Here is a 23821-nt window from a genome sequence, read left to right on the forward strand (position 1 = left end):
CCCCCATGAATGTGTATGTGTGTTCTGGCCTTCATAGGTGCTCACTAACAGCACTTGCCCCAACCGTCTGCTAAGGCTATACGGGAGATCTTTGTCTTTCTTTGTTTGTGTGATTAAAAAACAAACACGAAGACAATGACCTTCCGAACAGTCTTTAACAAACTGTTGTTCTGCTATACTCTTAGTTTTTTCGGTAAAGTCACGTCGGTAAAAAATTGAAATTAAAAAAATAATAATAATAATGTTCTGCTAACGATAAAACACAAATGTGCACGCGCAGACGTATACATACATATATGTGCACGTGTAAGTTACTATGTGGAACGGTGAGGTTGTGTCGGGCATGGTACAATGATGTTGCGTGATGGTGTGGGTGAGTGTCTCTACTGTATCTCTAAAATATTAAAATACGACTGGAGTGACTGGTGTCAATTCTGATGGTCTACGAGAAGGACTTACATTCTGCAACTCTGGCACAAATGTGTAACGTCGAATAGATTATAAAAAAAAACAATTCACGAACGCGTTGGGTTTTTTTTAATAAACATATACATATATACAAAATGAGGGTCAAACCTAAACATCACAATGGTTTTTGTAGGACAACCTAAACGTCCAATATTGACGATCTAAATCGTCGAGATGAACACCTAGAATGTGTCAGTCGTCAAGTGAAGAAAGTAGTGCACCTCCCGCGGAGTATGCCGCCAAAGCGAGCATTAAGCAGGCGTACGCATGCCCACTCGGCTTCAAGTAAACACACATACACCTAGTACAAAGACAAAGATCCCCCGTATAGCCTTAGCAGACGTTTGGGGGCAAGTGCTGTTAGCGAGTAGCATCCATGAAGGCCGGCACGGCACACGAGGGAGTGGGTGGCCAGCACCACGCCCGACCGCGTTTGTCTCCCCCGATGGCGATGTTTACTACACAGCGCACCAGGTACTCATTTCAGGTTGAGTCGACTTAGGGGAGGCACAGGACCGATCCAGATAATTGTCACCGGTGTTGGCCCTGAGCGGGAATCGAATTTGGGTCGCCGGGTTTGTAGCGCAGCGCTCTAACCGCTACGCTACCAATCGCCCATATACAGTCTATGTAGTACACACACACACACACACGTATACACACAGTACACACGCCATTTGTATATAGAGGAATAGGTACATATGCGTATAGACTTACGCATTTGGATAGAGGCAGTTGCGAGTCGCAGTGGGTCGATGATGGGTGATGCTATTGTCAAGTTTGCGTCGTTCAATTTAATTTAAAAATATATATTATATCGGTCTATTAGTGATAATGGTGCCTATTATTATTATCATCATCTAGCTTGACAAACTCGCAAAAAAAGTGTTCAATATTCACAAAGCATAAAAAATAACAAAAAAAATCTCTGGATCTGATGATGACGGTGATGTCGCGAAGGATAGAATCGTGTTTTAACTGTAGATGCGACTCAAATGATGACAATGATGCATCAAAGATGTACGAGTCGTTCATAATATTATGATTTTATTAAAAAATATGATGATGATGATATATCCCTGAGACGATAACGATGTTGCCCCGATGATGATGTCGTTGATTATGTTAATGACGTCGCTTAGATAATGGTGATGTAGCTCAGATAATGATGATGATGATGCCGATGTTACTCGCATGATTATGATGATGTCACCCGGATGATCGGATGGAAACACTCGGATGATGATACCTAATTATTACAAAGCTCATGATGATGATGATGTGACGATGACACGACTTAATGGCGATGCTGATGATATCGCTCGGATGACGACACTAAAATGACGACACCACTCGGATGATGATGATGACGATGATGATCGTAAAATCGTCATGACGATGGCGGCGGTGACGATGACATCTACAAGTCGAAAACGACAAATTCGGCAGCAAATGATGATGCCGATGATGTCACGAACATCTTCACGAACGCAACACCACTCGGACGACGACGACGCTGTTGCTACGCCAGACAATACCACCATACTCTCGTCACCACCTCCTCGCCTCTCCTCCTCCTCCTCGTGCGTTGCGCTGCGCATAACGCGGCGGCGAGCACGACGCCCAGCGGAGGAGCCCCAGCAAAGAGAGCGGCCACTCCAGTTGCCCAAGCCGCCTCGAGCGCATCGCCATAATTAATGATGCATGCGGGGTGGGAGGGTGGGAGGGGGGAGGGGGAGGATGGAGCTGCAACGGCGAAGGAGCAGGAGCAACGGAGCCGGACCCGTCCCCAGGGTCAGGCCAATAGACTGATGACTTATTCTTATGTAAAATGATTAGCAGGGGCGACCGCCACCCTCCTCTGCCTTTTGTCTCGAGCCCCCGTTTTTTCCCCTCTCTCTCTCTCTTCCCCTTCCTCCCCTTGCCCCGCGGAGGCGCGCGCAGACAACACCCGTGGGGCAAAAAAGCGGCGCGTCTCATCGCCAGGCATAAGACGCGGCCAGGGCACGCGCAGCGGCACACTGCTCGTCGTGCAGTCGACCGACTCACATCGGAAGGGGGGGGGCCCATAGCAGCAGCAGCAGCAGCACCGACAGCCAGTAAAGCCAGCTAGCTAGCCAGCCAGCAGCAGCAGCAGCAGCAGCAAGCACTCAAGACATCGCCATCACTAACATCATCACTAACATCATCACCGCCAACAACTACTGCCATCATCATCATCATCGCCACCACTGCCATTAACTGCCAATGCCAACATCGCCATCACCCGCACGCACGCCTATACACACACGCACACATATATACTCGAGCGGGGTTTGATGCGCATAGCACACACGATCTCGAGAACGCACGCACGCACGTTGAGTGAGTGAGACTGCAATTTCTGCGCGTTCACAGAGTGCGTGCGGCCAAGGCTTTTTGCGTTCGAGTCTGGAGTTTCTTCATCTCGCCGAGTAACATTATAGCCTCCGACTTGCATTGATACTTTCATCGTCGTCTTTCTTTCTTTACACACACACACATCTCGATTATATAGATACCCTATCTGGCGTATAGATCATCGCAGCATCAGACGTAGCAGCAGTCGCGTCGCTGCACCGTGACCGACACAACTCTCTTGCCGCACGCGATCCGCACATTTCACTCCCCCTCCTCTCTCGCTCGCGACACGCACAGACTACGACACGCACGGAGACCGCCACTCACCACAACACTTGTTCCCGGGCTATCTCATGTACAAAATGGAGTTCTCCTACCTAAACTCGTCGGCCTACGACTCGTGCATGGGCGGCGTTGACGCCTCTGGACTCACGTACGCAGACTACGGCTCGTGCAGTCAGTACGCGCCCATCCGGGCCAGCTTCGGGGCCGCGGCCGCCGCGGCCGCCGCTGCCTCCGTGTGCCCCAGCCTCGGTCCCAACAGCTGCAGCCTGGCCGGTCTGCGCGACCACCAGGGCGGACCGTACACGGCGGGTATGTATACTGGTACGATTTGCATTGCACCACCGCACACACACACACACGCGCACGCGCGCGCACCGTGATGTGATGTTGATTATGATGATGTCAATTTGTACAGCATACCGACACGTGTGTGTCTCTGTGTGTGTGTGTGTGCGCTCACTCACTCACACGCGCGCGCACACCTATGTATTGTTGATGATGATGTGTTGATGATGATGTTGATAATGGTGTTAATGATGATGTTGATAATGGTGTTGGTGATGGTGTTGGTGATGATGTCTGCGTGCTGGAATGCTACCTTTTGCGCCGTCTGAGTCCCGTCGTCCGTGAGTGTTTGCCGACATCCGCACACGGTTAAAAAAAAATCTTACGTAGACTTCCTGAATAAGGTCCGTTGCTTGAAACGTTGACATCTTCCATTTTGATACGGCGGTACAACTATGAGTAAATATTCATATAACGTTGTTGCATCAAGCGATATTCATAACGGCTACTCCTGAATTAAAAAAAAAAGTCGCCGTACGTGGCTGTCAATCCGTCAAAGTCCGATGACCGCAGGAGTAGCAGCAGCAGTGTCCGCTCTAAACGTCGTAAAACTTGTCCCTTCGCTGCGAAAGAAGTCGATCCGTTGACTGAGCGTTCAACATCTGTCTTGACCGCGGCCACACGGACGAGCGCGCGCATTCACACGGACAGACAGACGGGCGGGCGGGCGGGCGAGCGGGCGTGAGACACGGGGAGACACGGGGAGACGCGGGGAGACACGGGGGGTCAGCCACAGCGCACGGGGGGAGACACGAGGAGACACGAGGAGACACGGGGAGACACGGGGGGTCAGCCACAGCGCACGGGGAGGAGACACGGGGAGACGCGGGGAGACACGGGGAGACACGGGGAGACACGGGGGGTCAGCCACAGCGCACGGGGAGGAGACACGGGGAGACACGGGGGGTCAGCCACAGCGCACGGGGAGGAGACACGGGGAGACACGGGGAGACACGGGGAGACACGGGGGGTCAGCCACAGCGCACGGGGGGAGGCACGAGGAGACGCGGGGGCCAGACACGGCGCTCGGGCGAGACACGCGAGTTCGGCAGCAACGTCGCGATTATATCCCCCGGAATGTGCTCTCGACTTCGCCTTAAATTTGGAGGCGCTCGCTCAAATCGTCGCAAATGCAAGTCAACGCGTCAGAAAATACAACCACGCGAAGCTCAAATAATCCTCAAGTAACTCGGTTATGTTATTGTATCTGAAGTCGAAAACGCAATTATTGGCAAATGCCAGGTGACTAATGCGATTTATGCTTCGCCGTTAACACATTAAGGGAAGAAATTGAATAATTTGTTGTTGAACACTATATATATATAAGCGGCGTTCCTGCGACACGTTTCCTTCATTTGATGTAATTTGTACCTAAATTGCATAAGAATATCATCCGATTATATATAAAAAATAAAAAATTACTGGCTTGCAAGCTCGCTCCTAGGTGGATAAATCGGACGCGCGCAACTGCTAAGCAGTAATTCGCTCTCTCTCTCTGTTGATCCGCGGCAATGGGCGTCAGGCATTGTACAATTGCTAACCCTGCACAGATGGCATCGACATTTTATTTGTCACCACTATTTTATCATCATCATCGTCGTCATTCCTTTTCTTCTTATTACGATTATTATTGTGGTTACAATTATTATCGTGGTTACAATAATATCGCAGGATTGTTTCAGGGAGGTTGGACACGCCGATGATTGGAGACGGGTCTTTTTGGGGGGTGGTTTGGGAGTTTTGGAGTTTTATGGGCACAGAATGTTTAGGGGGAAATAAAAACTGTCCATTTGAGACATCGGCCAGGGATCATCGTTACAGCGTGGTTATATTTACCATCACGTTTTGGCATGATTCGTTTTAGAATATCTTCGCGAATATGGTTTTCCGCCCCCCCCAATATAGCATCGGGAGTAAAGAAATCAAATGTAAAAACTAATGGGTGTGTGTGTGTGATAATCGTTGTGGGGAGCGGTAGTGTAGCAGTTAGCGCGCTGAGCTACGAAACCCGGCGACCCGAGTTCGATTCCCGCTCACGGCCAACACCCAGTGACGATTATCTGAACCGGTCCTGGGCCTCCCTTAGATCGACTCAGCTTCAAATGAGTACCTGGTGCGGTGTGTAGTAGACATCGCCACTGGTGAGACAAAGGCGGCCGGGCGTGGTTGCTGGCAACCCACTCCCTCGTGCGCCGTACCGGCCTTCATAGGTGCTGCTCGCTGACAGCACTTGCCCCAACAGTCTGTTAAGGCTACACGGGGGATCTTTGTCGTTGTTAATCGTTCTTCGCAAAGTTTTAATTACGATTAAAAGAGTTCGTTTCTGAATAGGACGTTAACGTCGGATATTTTTAATTATTTTTACCAAACTCTATTCAACTGGTAAAATCGATGTTTTTATTCAGCGTAAAATAAATTACGTGGCGATGTTGCCGCCGCTGCTGCTGCCGCCGCTGCTGCGTTGATAACAAAAACACGTGCGGCTTTAAAAGAAGGCAAGTCAAATTACAATAATAATAACAACAACATAAGACGTTTCGGGTAATGGCCCTACTTCACTCGCGACTTATTTTCGCGACGACGAAAGGGGCATTGCACGAAACAAGTCGCATTTTTGATAAAACGTTACTGTTTCTCTTTTAAGCGGCATTCGCAAACAATATTTGACATTGGCTACCAGCGCAACAACACACGCATATAGATACATATACATGCGCGTGCGCGTGTGTGTGTATCTATATATAAAGTGTTTTGTGTTCTCAATTGCCGCCGATATATGCGGCACGTACACACGCGCGCGTGTGTGAGTTTGTGTGTTGCGATGTGTGTCGCGGTTAGCGCTACGCTGCGCCACTGAACCCGGCCACCCGAGTTCGATTCTCGCTCACGGCCAACGCCCAGTGACGATTTATTTTAACCGCCACTGGGCCTCCCCTAGGTGGACTCGGCCTCAAATGAGTACCTGGTGCGGCGTGTAAACATCGCCACTGGGGAGACAAAGGCGGCCGGGCGTGGTGCTGGCCACCCACCCCCTCGTGTGCCGTTCCGGCCTTCATAGGTGCTCGCTAACAGCACTTGCCCCAACAGTCTGCTAAGGCTACACGGGGGATCTTTGTGATTTGTTTGTTGTTCCGATGTGCTGGTGTCATAACGGATCTAGCCCCGCACTACAACAATGCCAACCACCTGCCTTCGAGCCCACGTTACAAATAGTACTCTATAATATCATGATTTCTTTTTTAAATTAAAGTTTTGCTCGCTGGGAGGGAGGGGGGGACGGTGACGTCCAAAGGACATCCTGGCAGCGATTACATTCAGTACATATTACAATTGGTGAACTCTAAAACAGTCCTGTGCATTCTGTGGGTCAACTCGGCCTAAAATAATAATAACATTTACTTCTTTACCCATCAATAAAGCCACGGCTGCGTCGTGAGATACTCCTATTGAGGAGAGGGAGGAGGAGAGTGCTGCTACATCGGGATATTTGACCAACAACGAATATTTATTGCACGTTATGTAAGCAATTTTAAGTTTAATCTAAAAACTCACCTTTTTAAACTTGCTTTCACTGAAGATTATATTTTAGTGTTATTTTTTTATATGCCTTCAACAGCAATTTATTATAATGCAATTTTGTGTTGTATAGAAATTGCTTTTATTCTTCTTTTGATTTAGTCTTTTGACCATGTGTTTTTATATATCTGGCATCCTTTGCACGAAATAGTGCTATAGAAATAAACACTTGATTGATTGCAGTGTGGCCGGCCTTAATAGGCGCTCGCTAACAGCGCGTGCGCTCACAATCTGTAAGCAGAGACGGGAGCTAGTGGTGATCCTCGCTATTTATTACACACGCACACACAAAGCGAGCATCGTGTATCTAACACCAAGGGGTTGAAATACGCAGTATATGGATAGAATATACATTCACCCGACATACGTACAGTCTATAATTATATGATGGTGTATGTGTGAGAGATAGCGAGGGTGTGTAAACGAGAGAGATAGTGTGAGTATGTGTACATATATGACAGAGATGGTCTGTGTCAATTTGAGATGGTTTGTGTGTGTGTGTTGAACTTTTTTCGCACCGTACGTAGCCAACCCTGCTAACCGACGGTGCGTGTATATTCTTAGGTTTTTTCGGTAAAGTCACGTAGGTAAAAAATTCAAATTAATAAAAGTAAAATAAAAATAAAATAAAAATCACGACGTTTCGGAGGCAACACAAGCTTCCGCCTTCAGGTGGAACCGTCACAGCACGATTGCTGTATCAAGTGTGTATGCGGTAGTGTGTGTGTGCGTGTTGTGTGTGCGCGTGACTGTGACGCATTGGTTAAGGCACTGCGCTACAAACCCACCCGCCTGAGTTCGATCCCCGTCCACAGCTAACATGAAAATCGAATGACATTGACACCGGTTCTGGGTTCTCGCCTACATCGACTCGGCAATTCGTGCGGATTCGGCGTCATGCCGACTGTGCAAGCGGCACTGCGCATGGGGCCGGGAAAAGGTTGATCCCTACACGGCGCCCTCGTGTGCAGCCACCACCCCTCCACCCCCCCGGCCTTAATAGATGCTCGCAAACGACGCCATCCCCCGAACGATATATTTACAAGACGGCTATAGACTGTAGATGTTTCTTTGCACGTTGTGTACGAATGGGACCGAGCGCTGTGCGATTCTTGTACTGTACAAACAAGTGTCAATTACATTAATCAACCGCTCCCGTGTCTCCCCCCTGTCTCCCCTCATTCCGTTACCCGTCCGCCTCGCCGCGTCTCCCATTGTCTCTACCCGTCTCTTCGCTCTCTCCCCCTCTCGCTGTCTCCTCGGCTTTGTCCCATTTTGTTCCCCTCTATCAACTGTCGCCCGCGTGTCTCCCACAAATCTGCCGGCATCTCATCCGTCCCTCCTCCTGTCTCTCTCCCCGTGTCTCCCCTTCGTGTCTCCCCGCACGTCTCCCCACCACCCCTCCTACTCCTCCTCGTGTCGTCTCCCTGCCCTCCCCTACCTGGCGGCGTGATGCCCACAGTTCCCTACAAGCTCTTCTCGGAGTGCGGCTCCCTGGCTGAGAAGCGCAAGCAGAGACGCATTCGCACCACGTTCAGCAGCGCGCAGCTCAAGGAGCTGGAGCGCGTCTTCGCCGAGACGCACTACCCCGACATCTACACTCGCGAGGAACTCGCCCTGCGCATCGACCTCACCGAGGCGCGCGTCCAGGTGAGAGGCGCCTCGGTGGCTCCCGTGTAGCACCCCCCCCCCCCCCCACACACTCTGCTGCACCGACTCGCTCTTTAAAAAAAAAAAGCCAAAGAACGCGGGGAGGTTTCACACACCACACACGCGAACCGCCCCGTGGCGCCTGCTGGGTCTGCCCCGTGACCTCCTGCCGGCGGGCGCTCGACACTTCACGTGGCCTCAACGTGTACCTAGCCTGGCACAAGCGTCGTGGTGATGTCACCGCCACTGAGTATCGAATGGCGGTTTTTGTCGTTGTTGTGTAGCGGTTAGCGCCCTGGGCTACGAACCCGGGGACCAGAGTTCGATTCCCGCTCACGGCCAATACTAGTGACAATTATCTCATCTGGTCCTGGATATCCCCTAGGTCGACTCAGCCTCAAATAAGAACTGTGCCTGGTGCGGTGTGTAAATATCGCCACTGGGAAGACAAAGGCGGTCGGGCGTGGTCCTGGCCACCCATCCCCTCGTGTGCAGTTCCGGCCTTCATATGTACTACTCGCTAACAGCACTTGCCCTAACAATTTGTGAAGGCTATAAGGGGGATTTTTGTCTTTGTATATAAAAATAAATACTTTTTGTTTTTTACCAGGTAAGGGCCCACTGAGCTGCATAGCTCTTTTCGCATGCGACCTGTCCACAAATGATAGCTCAACTTAGTGGCTTATCGTGTGGAAATCTATTTCAACCAAATACTCGAAACGCGTGATGTTGAGAAAAATCCCCGCGACCACGGGGAGAAAGAGAGACACGCAAACTCTAAATATACAGCAGCAGGCGTCAGGGCCGGGATCGAACCTACGCACTCCTGTGTACCAGGCGAGGTAGTTAACATCTCGCCAGTGGCGCCCACAGGTCGACTCAGCCTCAAATGACTACCTGGTTCGGTGTGTAGTAAACATCGCAACTCGGGAGACAAAAGGCGGTCGGGCGTGGTGCTGGCCACCCACCGCCTCGTGTGCCGTGCCGACCTTCATAGCTGCTCGCTAACAGCACTTGCCCCAACAGTCTATCAAGGCTACACGGGAGATATTTGTCTTTGTGCAAGTGTGTAGGCTGATGGGACACTTTTATGTCCGTTCGCCTATGGTACATCGGAAGCAATGTTTAACAGCAACATTTACGTGCATTTAAGCGCACAAAGCCTCGAGCGGTTGTGACTTTTTCGAGTCTCATCGGCAGGGTGCGGCCAGAGATTAACAATTTCCGCTGGATTGCCAATCGTTTATCGGCAAGAAGTTAACCGTTTAGCCCATTCAGCGCAGCACCAGCAACGGTTGTACAAAATCTTTCTCCGAAAGGCGTTTGACTTTTGCTGAAATACCAAGGCGGGGGAGTGGTGGCGCAGTGATTAGCGAACTGGGTTATGAACTCGGCTGCATAAGTGCGATTCCCGGCCACGGATCGGACATCTATCGCGAGTGATTATTAAGTAGCGGTTTTGTTGTTTCGATTTAAAGCTTTCGTGACTGCAGGGATTCATCTTCTTGGTTCTTTCGGTAAAGTCACGTAGAAGGGAAATAATAAAATAAGAAAAAATAAAACATTATAAAATACAATTCTCACGACGTTTCCGCCACAACGCAAGCAGCCGTCCTCAGGTGAAGAACAGGGCTGTCGGAAAGACAGCTGTCGGAAAGACAGCGTCCTGTTCTTCACCACAATACAATCGGCTGTTACCACGCCTAGGGCTATCTGTGTGTGTGGCGTCTGTATGGGCAGTATGTCTGTTCGTCGTTAGTGTGAATTTTCGGTAATTGTGTAATAAATGTGGATTTTAACAAACGAACAAAAATAAACAATCACGATCCTGAGCGCTCTGCAAAGTGATACTCGTCTTCGAGCTGAGTTGATCTGTGAGTGGCCCGCACAATATTTACGATGGATATCAATTTTAATTGGCTAAGTGAAGGGTATTGCTATTCAATTGGGTAAATAAAGGGCATTGCTATGTTTTATTAATTAAGTGAATTATTATGATGGGCGCCGTCAATATTGGAGCGCATACATACACGCATGCATACAAAAGACAAAGATCCCCCCGTATAGCCTTAACATACTTTTGGGGCAAGTGCTGTTGGCGAGAACCTATGAAGGCCGGCACGGGTTACGAGGGGGTGGGTGCACAACACCACGACCGACCGCCTTTGTCTCTCCAGTGGCGAAGTACGCTTTACACACCCACCAGGTACTCATTTGAGGCTGAGTCGACCGAGGGGAGCCCCAGAACCAGTTCAGATAATCGTCACTGGGTGTTTGGCCGTGAGCTGGATTCGAACTCGGGTCGCCGGGTTCGTAGCGCAGCGCGCCAACCGCTACACTACTACTCCACAAAGACAAAGATTCCGCAGGTAGCCTGCAGAGGCCGTTGGGTCAAGTGCTGTTAGCGAGTAACATCTTTGAAGACCGACACGGCACACGAGGGGGTGGGTATCCAGCCCCCCCGCCCAGCCGCCTTTGTCTCCCCAATGCTAATGTTTACACAGTGTGCGAGGCGCACAGCCCTACACACATACACACACAGGGTTACACACAACGTAAAAAACACACACATATATCGAATTACAAATATCCCCCGTATAGCCTTAACAGGCTGTAGGGGCAAGTGCTGTTAGCGAGCACCTGTGAAGGCCGGAACGATACACAAGGGGGTGGGTGGCCAGCACCACGCCCGACCGCCTTTGTCTCCCTAGTGTCGATGTTTACACACCGCACGAGGTACTCATTTGATGCTGAGTCGACCTAGGGGGGCCTGGGACCGGTTCAGATAATTGTCACCGGTGTTGGCCCTGAGCGGGAATCGAACCCGGGTCGCCGGGTTCATATCACAGCGCTTTAACCGCTACACTACCGCTACCCCACCAAAGTAAAACATATACACACACGCACAGTGTTACACACAACGTAAAACACACAGACAAATATATATACACACACATATACACACACGCACAGAGTTACACACAACGTAAAACACACAGACAAATATACACACACACACATATACACACACGCACAGAGTTACACACAACGTAAAACACACAGACAAATATATACACACACACACATATACACACACGCACAGAGTTACGCACAACGTAAAACACACAGACAAATATATACACACACACATATACACACACGCACAGAGTTACGCACAACGTAAAACACACAGACAAATATTACACACACACACGCGCGCACACGCACAGGCACGCATGCCCGATCGCGTCTATCGGAGGGTCCACGATGTCACTTGACAATTGCAGACGGCTCTCTGCTCGTTGGCTTGTTTCGGGCTGAGATCACGGCGCCGCAGCAGAGAGGCGCTGGGGAGGAAGAGGAGGGATGTGCTTCCCATAGACCGCGGGCTCGGCGATCTGCGGCTCTCCCAGTGACTGCTTCGTGACCGTTCTGTATGAAGGGCCCCCCGCCGTCTCGTATTCACCACGCAGTGCATCTTGTGATTAAACACCAAGCTACAGTCTTGCTTAAAAAACAAGCTATAGTCTACGTTATAGACTGCCAGTACGCTCACCGAGGTTAATAAGCAGGCTACAGTCTAAACTATAGACTGCCAGTACAATCACCAAACTTAATAACCAGGCGACAGTCTACATTATAGACTGCCGGTATACTCACTCCAATTAAGAACCAGGCAGCAGTCTACATTATAGACTGCCAGTACGCTCACCGAGGTTAAGAACCAGGCTACAGTCTAAATTATAGACTGCCAGTACACTCACCCAGCTTAATAACCAGGCTACAGTCTACATTATAGACTGCCAGTATACTAACTCCAATTAAGAACCAGGCAGCAGTCTACATTGTAGACTGTCAGTACACTCACCGAGGTTAAGAACCAGGCTACAGTCTACATTATAGACTGCCAGTACACTCACTCAGCTTAATAACCAGGCTACAATCTACATTAGTGATTTTTATTATTATTTTTCTATCTCCGTGATTTTTCCAAAAGAACAAAACAATATGGCTCTTGAGATATTGAGTTTTTGTACCGAATTCGAAACAAATGCCTCGTCATGTAGCGTTGGTTGCCGACAGTACATCGATCAGTTACGATAACGCCAGTATTGATAAGCGTACGTGTATATAGGTGATCGTCTGCTTTTCGTGTGGGTTGATGTAGATTGCAGAGCAACAAAAACAACAACAAGAGTTTCGCATTCAGGTGGTCAAAGCCCAGATGACCGCGTCCAGGAGCAGTGCATCCCTGTGACGTCTCCTTCGTATTTGTGGATCGGGCATTGCGTCGTTAACCACTGTACGGTCCGTTCTGGATGACAAGGCTCTCTCATATAGGTATATATGAGTGACACAGTTCCAATATACACTATGGGGACCTCATTTGCCAGTAAAAATATGATAATTGGTTCTTTACCCTTCTATCTGGCAACAAAACTGACACCTTTTTGCAAGGAGTCATGTTTGCATAGACCGCAATACCTGCAGTCATAATACAAACAAAAGAACATAACTCTGATAGTGCACATTATCAGAGTTATGTTCTTTTGTTTGTATTATGACTGCAGGTATTGCGGTCTATGCAAACATGACTCCTTGCAAAAAGGTGTCAGTTTTGTTGCCAGATAGAAGGGTAAAGAACCAATTATCAGTTCCAATATAGTTATAGAGATGTTTTTTTTTCTGAGCTGTTAAGACGATGTAGCGGGCTTGGGCCAGGAGGACACGTTGTTTACAGATAGGATGGTCGGTCGTCGAGTGATAACGGAGTGGGAAGCCAAGGAATGAAACTCGTCCAGGGAGGACGTCTACAGTGGAGATGGAGCGGTAGAATCGGCTTCTTTTCAGTCGCTCGGTGGATTTATCCCACCAAAGGATCGTCGCGAGAGACGGCGGCGACGGCGTTAGTAAGGCCTTCATCCAGCAGTGGATTAACCATGGCTGATGATGATGATGATGATACACGTAATAGATACACGCGTATCATATGTCACAGATGTACCGGACACAGATTTAAACCCCGTGTCACGCACGCTTATCCCAAAAAAGATAGAGGTGATGGAGACTCATCCATTATAGCGGCCGGGCGTGGTGGATCCAAGTCCCGGGCGAAGCCGGGTAGTACAGCTAGTCCATTATAATGATGTTCTAGAAGGGTTATAAACCCGAAATGTGGTGTACGCATAGATGGTGGAGGCTGACCGATCTAAATTCTAATGATGTTCTAGAAGGGTTAGAAATCGGAAATGATATGTGCGCATAAATGATGGAGGCTGACCGATCTAAATTCGAATGACGTTCTAGAAGGGTGAGAAATATGATACATCGTCAAATCAGTTCTGCTTATAACTGGAAACATCGGAAAACGAAAGTGTGTTTTTTATTATCGAGGGGCAAGGTCAGCCTAAAGGTCAGAATTTATTTCGGGTTTGGCGCATCACGCTTTTAAATAAAACTGTGCGCGCACCCCTCATCGTCATTGAACCATGAAATTCGCCTCTCGTCGAGTGTGACGCTAAAGCCGACGGACAGCGGGATAACACAGACGATGCCCTTCCCGAGTGAATAATAATAATAATTTCGATTTAAAGCTTTCGTGACTGCAGGGATTCATCTTCTTGGTTCTTTCGGTAAAGTCACGTAGAATGGAAATAATAAAATAATACAAATAAAACATAATAAAATAATTATCACGACGTTTCGGCCACAATGCAAGCCAGCCGTCCTCAGGTGAAGAACAGGTCTGTCGATAAGACAGAGTCTGAATGTAATAAAATAATTCTCACGACGTTTCGGCCACAACGCAAGCAGCCGTCCTCAGGTGAAGAACAGGTCTGTCTTCTTGACGCTAAAGCCGTCTTCAAGAAGACAGACCTGTTCTTCACCTGAGGACGGCTGCTTGCGTTGTGGCCGAAACGTCGTGAAAATTATTTTATTATGTTTTATTTTATTATTTTATTATTTCCATTCTACGTGACTTTACCGAAAGAACCAAGAAGAAGAAGAATAATAACACTGCCGCAGCTTTACACGATCAGAGGCATTCACTCGAGCCCCTACGTACACGCGCGTGCGATAGCGTGAATTATATTGAATTATAATTGCGGGGGGGGTGGGGGACCAATATCGATACGTAATTAATATAACATGACAGTCATTGTCGTGTTTAAAATGCAGTGGTGGTGATGCTTCGCATGGTTTATTTTGTTTGCTGTATTCAGTAACGTGGATCATCATGAAATCTCGTTTGTGTGAATTATTGTTATTGGGATGGGTTGTTTTTTTTTGGGGGGGGGGGGTTTGGCTTTTTTCCCCACGAAAGTTAACGGTCGCTTGTGAATTGTCCATTTTTTGTGTTTGTTGTTGGTGACGTGGGCAGCAACAAACAGCACACTCGAGGGTGTTATCGCCCGGAAGAGTTGTTTTTTTACGTTCCCCGAATTAAGCCACGTTGCAAGAACTCTGGGAGCGAAGAGGTTGTCTTAACAGTTCGGGTTAGAGGGTTCGAGGTTAGGGTTAGAGGTTAGGGGGTTAGAGGGTTAGAGGTTAGGGTTAGAGCGTTAGGGGTTCGGGTTACATGGATATAGGTTAGCGGGTTAACGGGTTAGGGGTTAGAGGTTAGGGTTACAGGGAATATAGGTTAGCGGGTTAGAGGTTAGGGTTACATGGATATAGGTTAGCGGATTAGGAGTTAGGGGTTAGAGGTTAGGGTTACATGGATATAGGTTAGCGGGTTAGGGGTTAGAGGTTCGGGATAGAGGGTTAGAGGTTAGGGTTACAGGTGAGCAGGTTAGAGGGCTCGGGTTAGAGGTTAGGGTTATAGGGATACAGGTTAGCGGGTTAGGGGTTAGAGGTTAGAGGGTTAGAGGTTCGGGATAGAGCGTTAGAGGTTAGGGTTATAGGGATACAGGTTAGAGGTTAGAGGGTTAGAGGTTAGAGGGTTCGAGGGTTAGAGGTTCGGGATAGACCAGGGGTCGGCAACCCGCTACTCCGGGCCGCCTGCGGCTCTGTAAGGACTGCCCCGTGACCCTTCTCTATGAAGGGCCCCCGCCGTCTCGTATTCACCCACAGTGCATTGCGGCTCTTGAAATATTGAGTTTCTTACCGAATTCCCCCCCCCCCCTAAAAAAAAATCACTCTTCGTGTCATTTTGGTTTTCTGACCCGTGGGATAGAGGGAAGAGGCAGAACGAGAGGTGTGTTGATCGACAGGTAGCTGCTCCTGGTGGTGGTGGTGGTGGTAGTGGTGGTGGTAGTGGTAGTAGTGGTAGTAGTGGTGGTAGTGGTGGTAGTAGTGGTGGTGATAGTGGTTGTACACCGTGTGTGTGTGTTTATCTACAATATTTGATTCACGGGGGGGGGAGGGATTGTTGTTTTATTTTGGTGGCCAATGTTGCCTCTTTGCCGTCGGATTGTTTGGCGAACACCGAAGCACTTGCCTCCCCCGTCAACGGCGGGGGATCGTCATCCCAAGTCGATGGCACGGAAACGCCATCCCAAGTCGATGGCGCTTCCGACGCTAAAGTGTGGAGAGGGCTTCATAATATCTTCTCGTAAAGACCAGTTAGACGGCGCATTGATTTTCCATCTTCAATCTCCGAATCATCTCCACTGTCGCTGCGAGTGAAACCAATCAACCTCCGCGCGAACTTGATTTATGGAGGCCCAAACTCTAAACAAACAACAAGATATATACAGTATTGGTTTTCAGATGTTTAAAAGGCATAACTGACTTGACCCTGCAGAGCAACATTTAAGATTCCCAGCCATTGTAGAGCATCAACCCCATGTAGCACGTCAGTCACTCCGTCTTGATTGTATGCATACTATACATAGGCAAACGAGCTTATGTATGTCTACATTTGTGGTGAGCTTCTTTCGCACCGTACGTGCGAATGAAAACGACGTTTTATTCGTTGAACTTAATTTATATTACTATTGTGTAAATGTTGCTATATTTTAAGTGGCGTTAAATATCGGTGTTAAACACACCTTTACAATTGCCGCATAAATATAATTATTCTAAAAAAAACAATTAATACTTTATCGCCCCTTGTCAACTCACCGCTGGATGGAGGCCTCCCCACGCCCTATGGGCCATGGTGGGGAGTCGTTTGACCATACTTCACCACGCTGGTCAGTGCGGGTTGGTGAAGTGGGTGGAGGGGCGGGGAGTCCAGGCACAGTTCACACGAATGAGATTCTGTTCGACGGTGCCGCTAACTGCTCCGCCACCAATCCACCCTCCTTCCCCAAAACCGTAGTGTATGCAAACGCGCGTATAGAGAAGGATGTGGGTAAACATGTGTTTTGCTTAACGTAAGTGTTTCAATATATAGAACAACAACAACAGCAGCCGTCATTCGTCACTAAGCGGTGGTGATGTAACTTTCTCCGACCCGCCCTCTACTGGACATCTGTGATAGGGGGGGGGGGGGCGTAGAAAAATAAGAGCTTCATAGCTCATCGGATTCCTCCTGCAGTATAAAATACAGATTCTAAGGTGCACTCCGAGGCCACGTGAAGTGTCGAAGGCTCGCTGCTGGCAGGAGGTCACGGGACAGCGCCAGGTGCCACGGGTTGACTGACTGACTGACTGAGATGACCGGCAGATGCGCCAGCTGTGCCCCCCTAACTGTTCCAACTCGCCACGTGTCTGCCCCCCCCCCCCACCTCCACACGTTCATCGATATGGCTGGGGAAGTTTTCATCCATGGAGGGATTGAGAATTCGGACTTTAAAGTTTCGTGACTGCAGGAATTCATACTCTTGGTTCTTTCGGTAAAGGCACGTAAATATAAATAAATAAAAATCTAAAATAAAAGCAAAAAACCCACGACGTTTCGATCGCAACACAAACGGTCTTCTCCGCCTGATGAAGACTGGTGAAGTGTTGCGATCGAAACGTCGTTTTGGTTTTTTGCTTTTATTTTTCGATTTTTTTTTGGTTTTCTATTTAGGTGACTTTACCGAAATAAACCAAGAATATGTGATTGAGAATGTAAATCAATATTTACAAGACGCTACTTTATATCGTCTTTAGCGTCACACTCCACGGCAGGCGAATGGATCGGGTTCACTGACCATTGATGGGGGTTCATATAATAATTGTTTTTTACCCTTCTATCTGGCAAACTGACACCTTTGTTTACGAGGAGTCATGTTTTCACAGACCACAATACTTGCAGTCATAATGCAAACAAAAAACACAACTCTGATAATGTATGCACTGTCAGAGTTGTGTTTTTTGTTTGCATTATGACTGCAGGTATTGCGGTCTATGCAAACATGACTCCTTGTAAAAAAAGGTGTCAGTTTTGTTGCCAGATAGAAGGGTAAAAAAACAATTATCATATTTTTTACTGGCAAATGAGGTTCCAATGGGGGTTCATATAGTTCGTCGGTGTTTAACGCGATGTAGAACTTTAGATTGTCTGTGCTCTATGAGTAAAACCAATCGACAACGTCCATGCCGCGATTCTTTTGAGGTCGAAATATATAAGAAGAAAAAATACGTAGTTTTATTAATTTTGTTTTTGTGTGCACTTTGCTGAATGTTTGCCAAATTTCACATCTCTTGCCTCTCTCCTGAACATCATCATCACTTTACATCAGTTACCCCTGTCGTGACCGTCAATGCGTAACAATATTACACTATCATAGTTATTATATTGTGTCAATTATTACGTACATATATTATGGGGAGGGGGGGAGGGGATCAACTCGGGGATAACTCGGTGTGTCGGTAACACGCGAAGTTACAATGAAGCAATCAACGACTTTTGTTTAGAACCCACGAGCACGTGGCATGACCTCGCCATATCGAGATATCAGGAAGCTAAGCAGGGTTGAGCCTGGATAGCCCTTACATGGATGACCGCTATGCACACAGCAGGGTGTTTATATATAGGCTGTTGCGGGGCTATGCAGAGGGCTGTGTATCGCTAAGTCGTGGTGAAGTATGGTGAAATGACCCCCTCGATCCATACGGGGTGGAGAGGCCCTCGTCCAGCATTGTATTATTTCTGATCCCGGCAACCCACGTCCAGTATATGTTTTACGTATCACTGTGGCCACTAATGTACTCGTCACGTGGCAACTACTCCGGTCCACTAGCGACTCGGTAAATATTTATAAATAAAACACAATCTTCTGAAAATCTGTTTTAATCATTAGCTTTATGTCGCGTCGTTGCATGCAAATTGCATCTCACAATCGCCCGATAAGTGACCACAAGCCAACGTCGGAAGTGCCGTCGGGTGGTGAGCCGACGCCAACAATTGCTCTGCAGTTCTCTCCATATTAAGATGTTTCCAGGCAATCCGTGAGTGTGTATACACGTGGGATGAAACCGGAGCACCCCCCCTCCCCCCAGGAAAAAAACCCCACACATGCCAGGGGACAACGCTCTATCCCAGTTCTCTTCAATCATTTTCAGAGAGAGGGGGGGGGGGTACGTTCTAAGACATCATCGGTGCGAGGGCCGCCACACCATTTGAAACCATTGGGGGGTTTGACAGCAGCACGATGATGATGGGGGGGGAGGGGGCAGGTATTGTCACGTGTTGTCTATTGTCGGGGGCCGCACGGGGGGGGGGGGGCGCCAGTGGCCCGCGGGCCTTGCAATGAAGTTGCACTGCCCGAGCCCATCAAACAAGGGGCAGGTGATGTCAGTCCACACACACTTTGCTCGACTGCATTCTGCTGGCAAGCCAGGTGATGGCACTTCCTCAACGCCAACGGGAAGAGAGTTTCGGCAGGATCTGTGTGTGATCCAGCAACCCTCTCTGCTGCCCCCACACGCAGTGCTGGGTTTACAGACAGTCACGCGCGTAGCCACCACCACCATCACCACCACGTGCCCGGCTTTCCCGTGAGAAATTAATCATCGCGTGCTGCCATCTCCTGGCCACCCAGAAAACTGCAGCTGGTTAGGCAGGAGTCTCACAAATCTCTCTCCGATTTGAAGCTTTCGTGACTGCAGGGATTCATCTTCTTGGTTCTTTCGGTAAAGTCACGTAGAAGAGAAATAATAAAATAATAAAAATAAAACATAATAAAATAATTCTCACGACGTTTCGGCCACAACGCAAGCAGCCGTCCTCAGGTGAAGACCAGGTCTGTCGGGAAGACAGCGTCTGACAGACCTGGTCTTCACCTGAGGACGGCTGCTTGCGTTGTGGCCGAAACGTCGTGAGAATTATTTTATTATGTTTTATTTTATCATTTTATTGCTTCCCTTCTACGTGACTTTACCGACAGAACCAAGAAGATAAATCTCTCTCCGTCCAGTGGTTCTTAACGTGGGGTGTGCGAGATGCCCTTTCTATGGGTGCGAAACATGGCCAGATTTTGTGTTAGAAAGTAAATAATCGAAAAGACAAATTAGGCACGGACACGGAAGTGCAACTACTTTGTTCCATCAAGCCTTTGTATTTCTTTACAGACATAACGTTTTCTTTACGATTGAGAACCAACAAGGTGCAGGCTCCGGTAAAGGTTACGAACCACTGCTCTACGTAACCCACCAACCCTTGCCTCTAAGTTTGCTGGATCACAGCAGCGTCTATTTAGTCATAGCTCGGCATTTCTGTATTTATTCACTCGTCGTCTTAGACGCGTCGACGACAACTCGTGGAGGAATAATCAAGTCTCAGCCAGTGCCGGATTAAGCTAGTGCGGGGCCTGTAGCATACTTTTTAAAGGGGTCCTAAATAAATAAAAAATCGTAAATATTAAAACACATACATTATTTTACTTGCATAGTAAAGTAATTGTATTTTTTCATTTGCTATACAGCCAGATAATACGACAAATCGCTAATCTTAAACGCCCAGTCGTTCATAGAAGTTGAAGGCAGTATAGTACTATAGTAATAGAGCAAGTGCAGATTCACCAGAATTGATAGCTTGAAAGCATTTCGCGCGGGACCCTTGAAAGTGCGGGGCCCGTAGCTACATGTGTAGTTACTTTTGCTACTAGGATAATGCGGCACTGGTCTCAGCCTGTGGATTTCGTGGAGTCATTCTTCCGAGGCTCGTCGATTAGAGCAGTCAAAACGTGGAGTCCACTGCTAGTTACGAAGCTAAATACGTAACGTATGTTGGTGATTCGGCGGTGGCAGTGATTGCTCAAGCACAAATAACAAACAAACTCAACACATTCGTGAATAAGACTGCGCGTGATCTTAAACGGAAAAAAAATGCGCTATGATGGACAATTGACTGCATAGTCGCTATTAAGAACATGTGCTATGAGGAAGGCCCATTGCCCGAATCGTCGCCTATTAGCATATACTTTTATTTCTTCCACAGTGGTGTTGGCGATCGTGCTGAGCTCGTGACCACGTGCCGGTTTCTACTCGTCGACCAAAGCCGTTGTTCACCTTTTAAGTTCACAGATTGTAGGGGTGGGTGGGATAGAACGCATCAACTAGTTAGTACATTCTCTGCTGCAGAAATCGACCTGCGCAATGCATCACTGTGCACTCTGTCCTCAACGGTCATCCCTTCAGTAAATTCCGCCTGGTGGTGGCCTACGCTCATCATCACCACCACTTTGTGTGGGGGAAGTGAACAGTGGTTGCCCTACAGGTAGCCTCTCCCACGCCACGGCAATGTGGAATTTCCATCACAGTCTCGGCACTGCAAAAGGGCATACGAGCGCCGCTTCGGCGAAACGTTGACTCGATGTACGCATCTCGATTTCTCTCATCTCAATATCATCACTCCCTCACCCTCTGTCTCTCTCTCGATCTGCCCGTGTCCCTTCCCCTCGGCGCGCCCAAGGTTTGGTTCCAGAACCGGCGCGCCAAGTTCCGCAAGCAGGAGCGCGCCGCCAAGAACGCGTGCGCCGCCAAGAAAGCCGAGGCGCGCGCCGACGACGACCCCAAGGAGGTCAAATCCGCAGCACCGGACAGCACCGCGTCGAGCAGCGGAGTCGGGGTGGGCTTGGGAATCGGCATCGGACCCTGCGGTCAGGGCTCGGTCCAAGGCGGAGGAGTCGGGAACGGCAACGCGATATCCTCGGGCGGTCTCTCCATCCCGTCGGGCCCGCACGGGGTGACCGTGCAATCGTCGGGAGGAGCTGGCGGAGGAGTAGGCGGCGGCGGCGGTGGCGGCGGCGGTGGCGGCGTGGGACCCGTGGGGTCATGCGGGAGCCTGAGTCCCGCTTCCGACTGCGGCGCACGATCTGCGGCGGCGGCGGCGGCGGCAGCTCACGCGGCGGCAACGGCCGCGGCCTGGACGAGCCCCGTGCCCGGGGTGACCGTGTGCGAGGCCCTGGGGGGGCCCTTCGCCAGCGTCCTGTCGTCCCTGCAGCGGCCCGCAGGCATGAAGCCCTCGCCAGTGAAGAGCCACATCTTCTGAAGAGGGGGTGGATGGAGGGGATGGATGCGCGAGGGAGGGAGGGAGATGAGGAGGAGACGGGAGGAGGAGAAGGAGGAGACGGGAGATGGGGGTTTAGAGCGTAGAGGGTTGGGGAGGGCGACGTGATACCGGTGGTGGTGGTGGTGGAGGATGGAGAGGATGAGGAACGGATATGAGGACTGATTGTCAGGGAGAAGGAAACGGAGGTGGTGGTAGTGATGTGGTGGGTGATTGAAATTAACGATGACGATTGATAATGAACATGTTCATGTGGTCGATTGATATGGATGTACTGGTGATTGATAGAAGATGATGATGATGATATTGATGATTAGAGATGACATGAGCGTGCTGAAAGATGATCGCGATTATGATGATGATAGTAGTTTTAATTATTGATGGATGTTGATAATGATGATAGTAATAGTTTTCATTGAAGATTATGATGAGAAAGCCGAATGGTGATCACTGTAGCGAATGACGTCTGCGGATAATGAAGATGACAATGATCATTACGACAGCGGAGATGATTATTCCGAGATGATGACGATGGTGGCAATCGCCATTCTGATGCGATGATCAATATGACGACGCCGATGATGATGATGATGGAGACTTTGGTGATCACGATGACTCCTTGAACCACCCAGGGCTGCCATAGACCGTCGTTTACTCTGCCCAGAAGAGTGCCATCACATGACGTCTTTTCGCGACAAATCGCACGAGGTCTGTCCGCCTCCCCCCTCCCTGTAGCAGTGCTATAGTGTGTGATATAGTGTATATCGGACGCTATAGTCCATATGTATTTATTACGTGAGTATGCTGTAGCACGCTATGATATGCAGTATATATGAAATGCTATTGTATGTGCTTTATGCAATGCGCTTAGTGTAATATATACTGTACATCGTGCCACGAGCGCAATTAAACAGTATAATCATTTTAGTTCATTTTCAATCCACTGCTAGATGAAGCCCCCCCCTCTCCACCCCCCCCCGCCCCGACTTCGTGTGGGTCGCAAGGGTTTGTGTGAACATACTTCACCACAGAGGCTTGTGTGAATTGGTGACGACAAGGGAGGGGGGGGGAGGCCCAGGACCGGTTCGGATATTAGTCGGTGAGCCACCGATGTTAGCCGTGTCCGGGGGTCGAACTCAGGTGGCCGGGTTCATAGAGCGTCATGCGCAAACCACTGCGCCACCACTCCCCTTCCATCCACCCCCACGAGCACTGTATATGCAATATATATCTCAACATACAGGTAGGTGACTTGTAGAACATAGGTGTGTAGACTCTACATGCGCAGTATACACGACTGTAACATTTAGAACGGAACGACACAACAAACGCCACCGCGTTCATCAATATCAGGGCTCGGGTTTTTATTACTTTCCAAGTACAGAATCTAAAAGTGACAGCGCTGTCTCCCCGACAGACCTGGTCTTCATCTGAGGACGGCTGCTTGCGTTGTGGCCGAAACGTCGTGAGAAATATTTTATTATGTTTTATTTTTATTATTTTATTATTTCCCTTCTACGTGACTTTACCGAAAGAACCAAGAAGATGAATCCCTGCAGTCACGAAAGCTTTAAATCGAAATCTAAAAGTGATCTGGATGATGACGACGACGACGACGACGAGGGATGATGAACATATTAATGTCGGGAGTCGTGTTGGTACGGACAGAGTCACAACTTTAAAAGCCACGCCTTTTGATGCGTCTGTTGCGAATTGGGGCTAATTGCGTGA

At 48.9% G+C, this 23821-nt stretch overlaps 1 protein-coding gene across 2 annotated transcripts; it reads left to right on the top strand.

The window, feature by feature from the left end:
- Positions 1-2523: 2523 nt before the first annotated feature.
- Positions 2524-22087, top strand: LOC133342985 (paired mesoderm homeobox protein 2B-like). 2 transcript variants are annotated; one of them, XM_061552399.1, is made up of 3 exons: positions 2524-3453; positions 8516-8703; positions 21494-22087. In XM_061552399.1, the coding sequence occupies exons 1-3, from the start codon at positions 3201-3203 to the stop codon at positions 22070-22072; spliced, it is 1020 nt and encodes a 339-aa protein (XP_061408383.1). In that variant the 5' UTR covers positions 2524-3200; the 3' UTR covers positions 22073-22087. The 2 variants fall into 2 exon arrangements, with proteins under 2 accessions (XP_061408383.1, XP_061408384.1); XM_061552400.1 differs by having other exon boundaries at positions 2524-3441.
- Positions 22088-23821: the final 1734 nt, after the last annotated feature.

The sequence above is a fragment of the Lethenteron reissneri genome, chromosome 16, assembly GCF_015708825.2.
Source record: "Lethenteron reissneri isolate LAM-NWPU_2019-01 chromosome 16, ASM1570882v1, whole genome shotgun sequence".
Classification (NCBI taxonomy): domain Eukaryota; kingdom Metazoa; phylum Chordata; class Hyperoartia; order Petromyzontiformes; family Petromyzontidae; genus Lethenteron; species Lethenteron reissneri.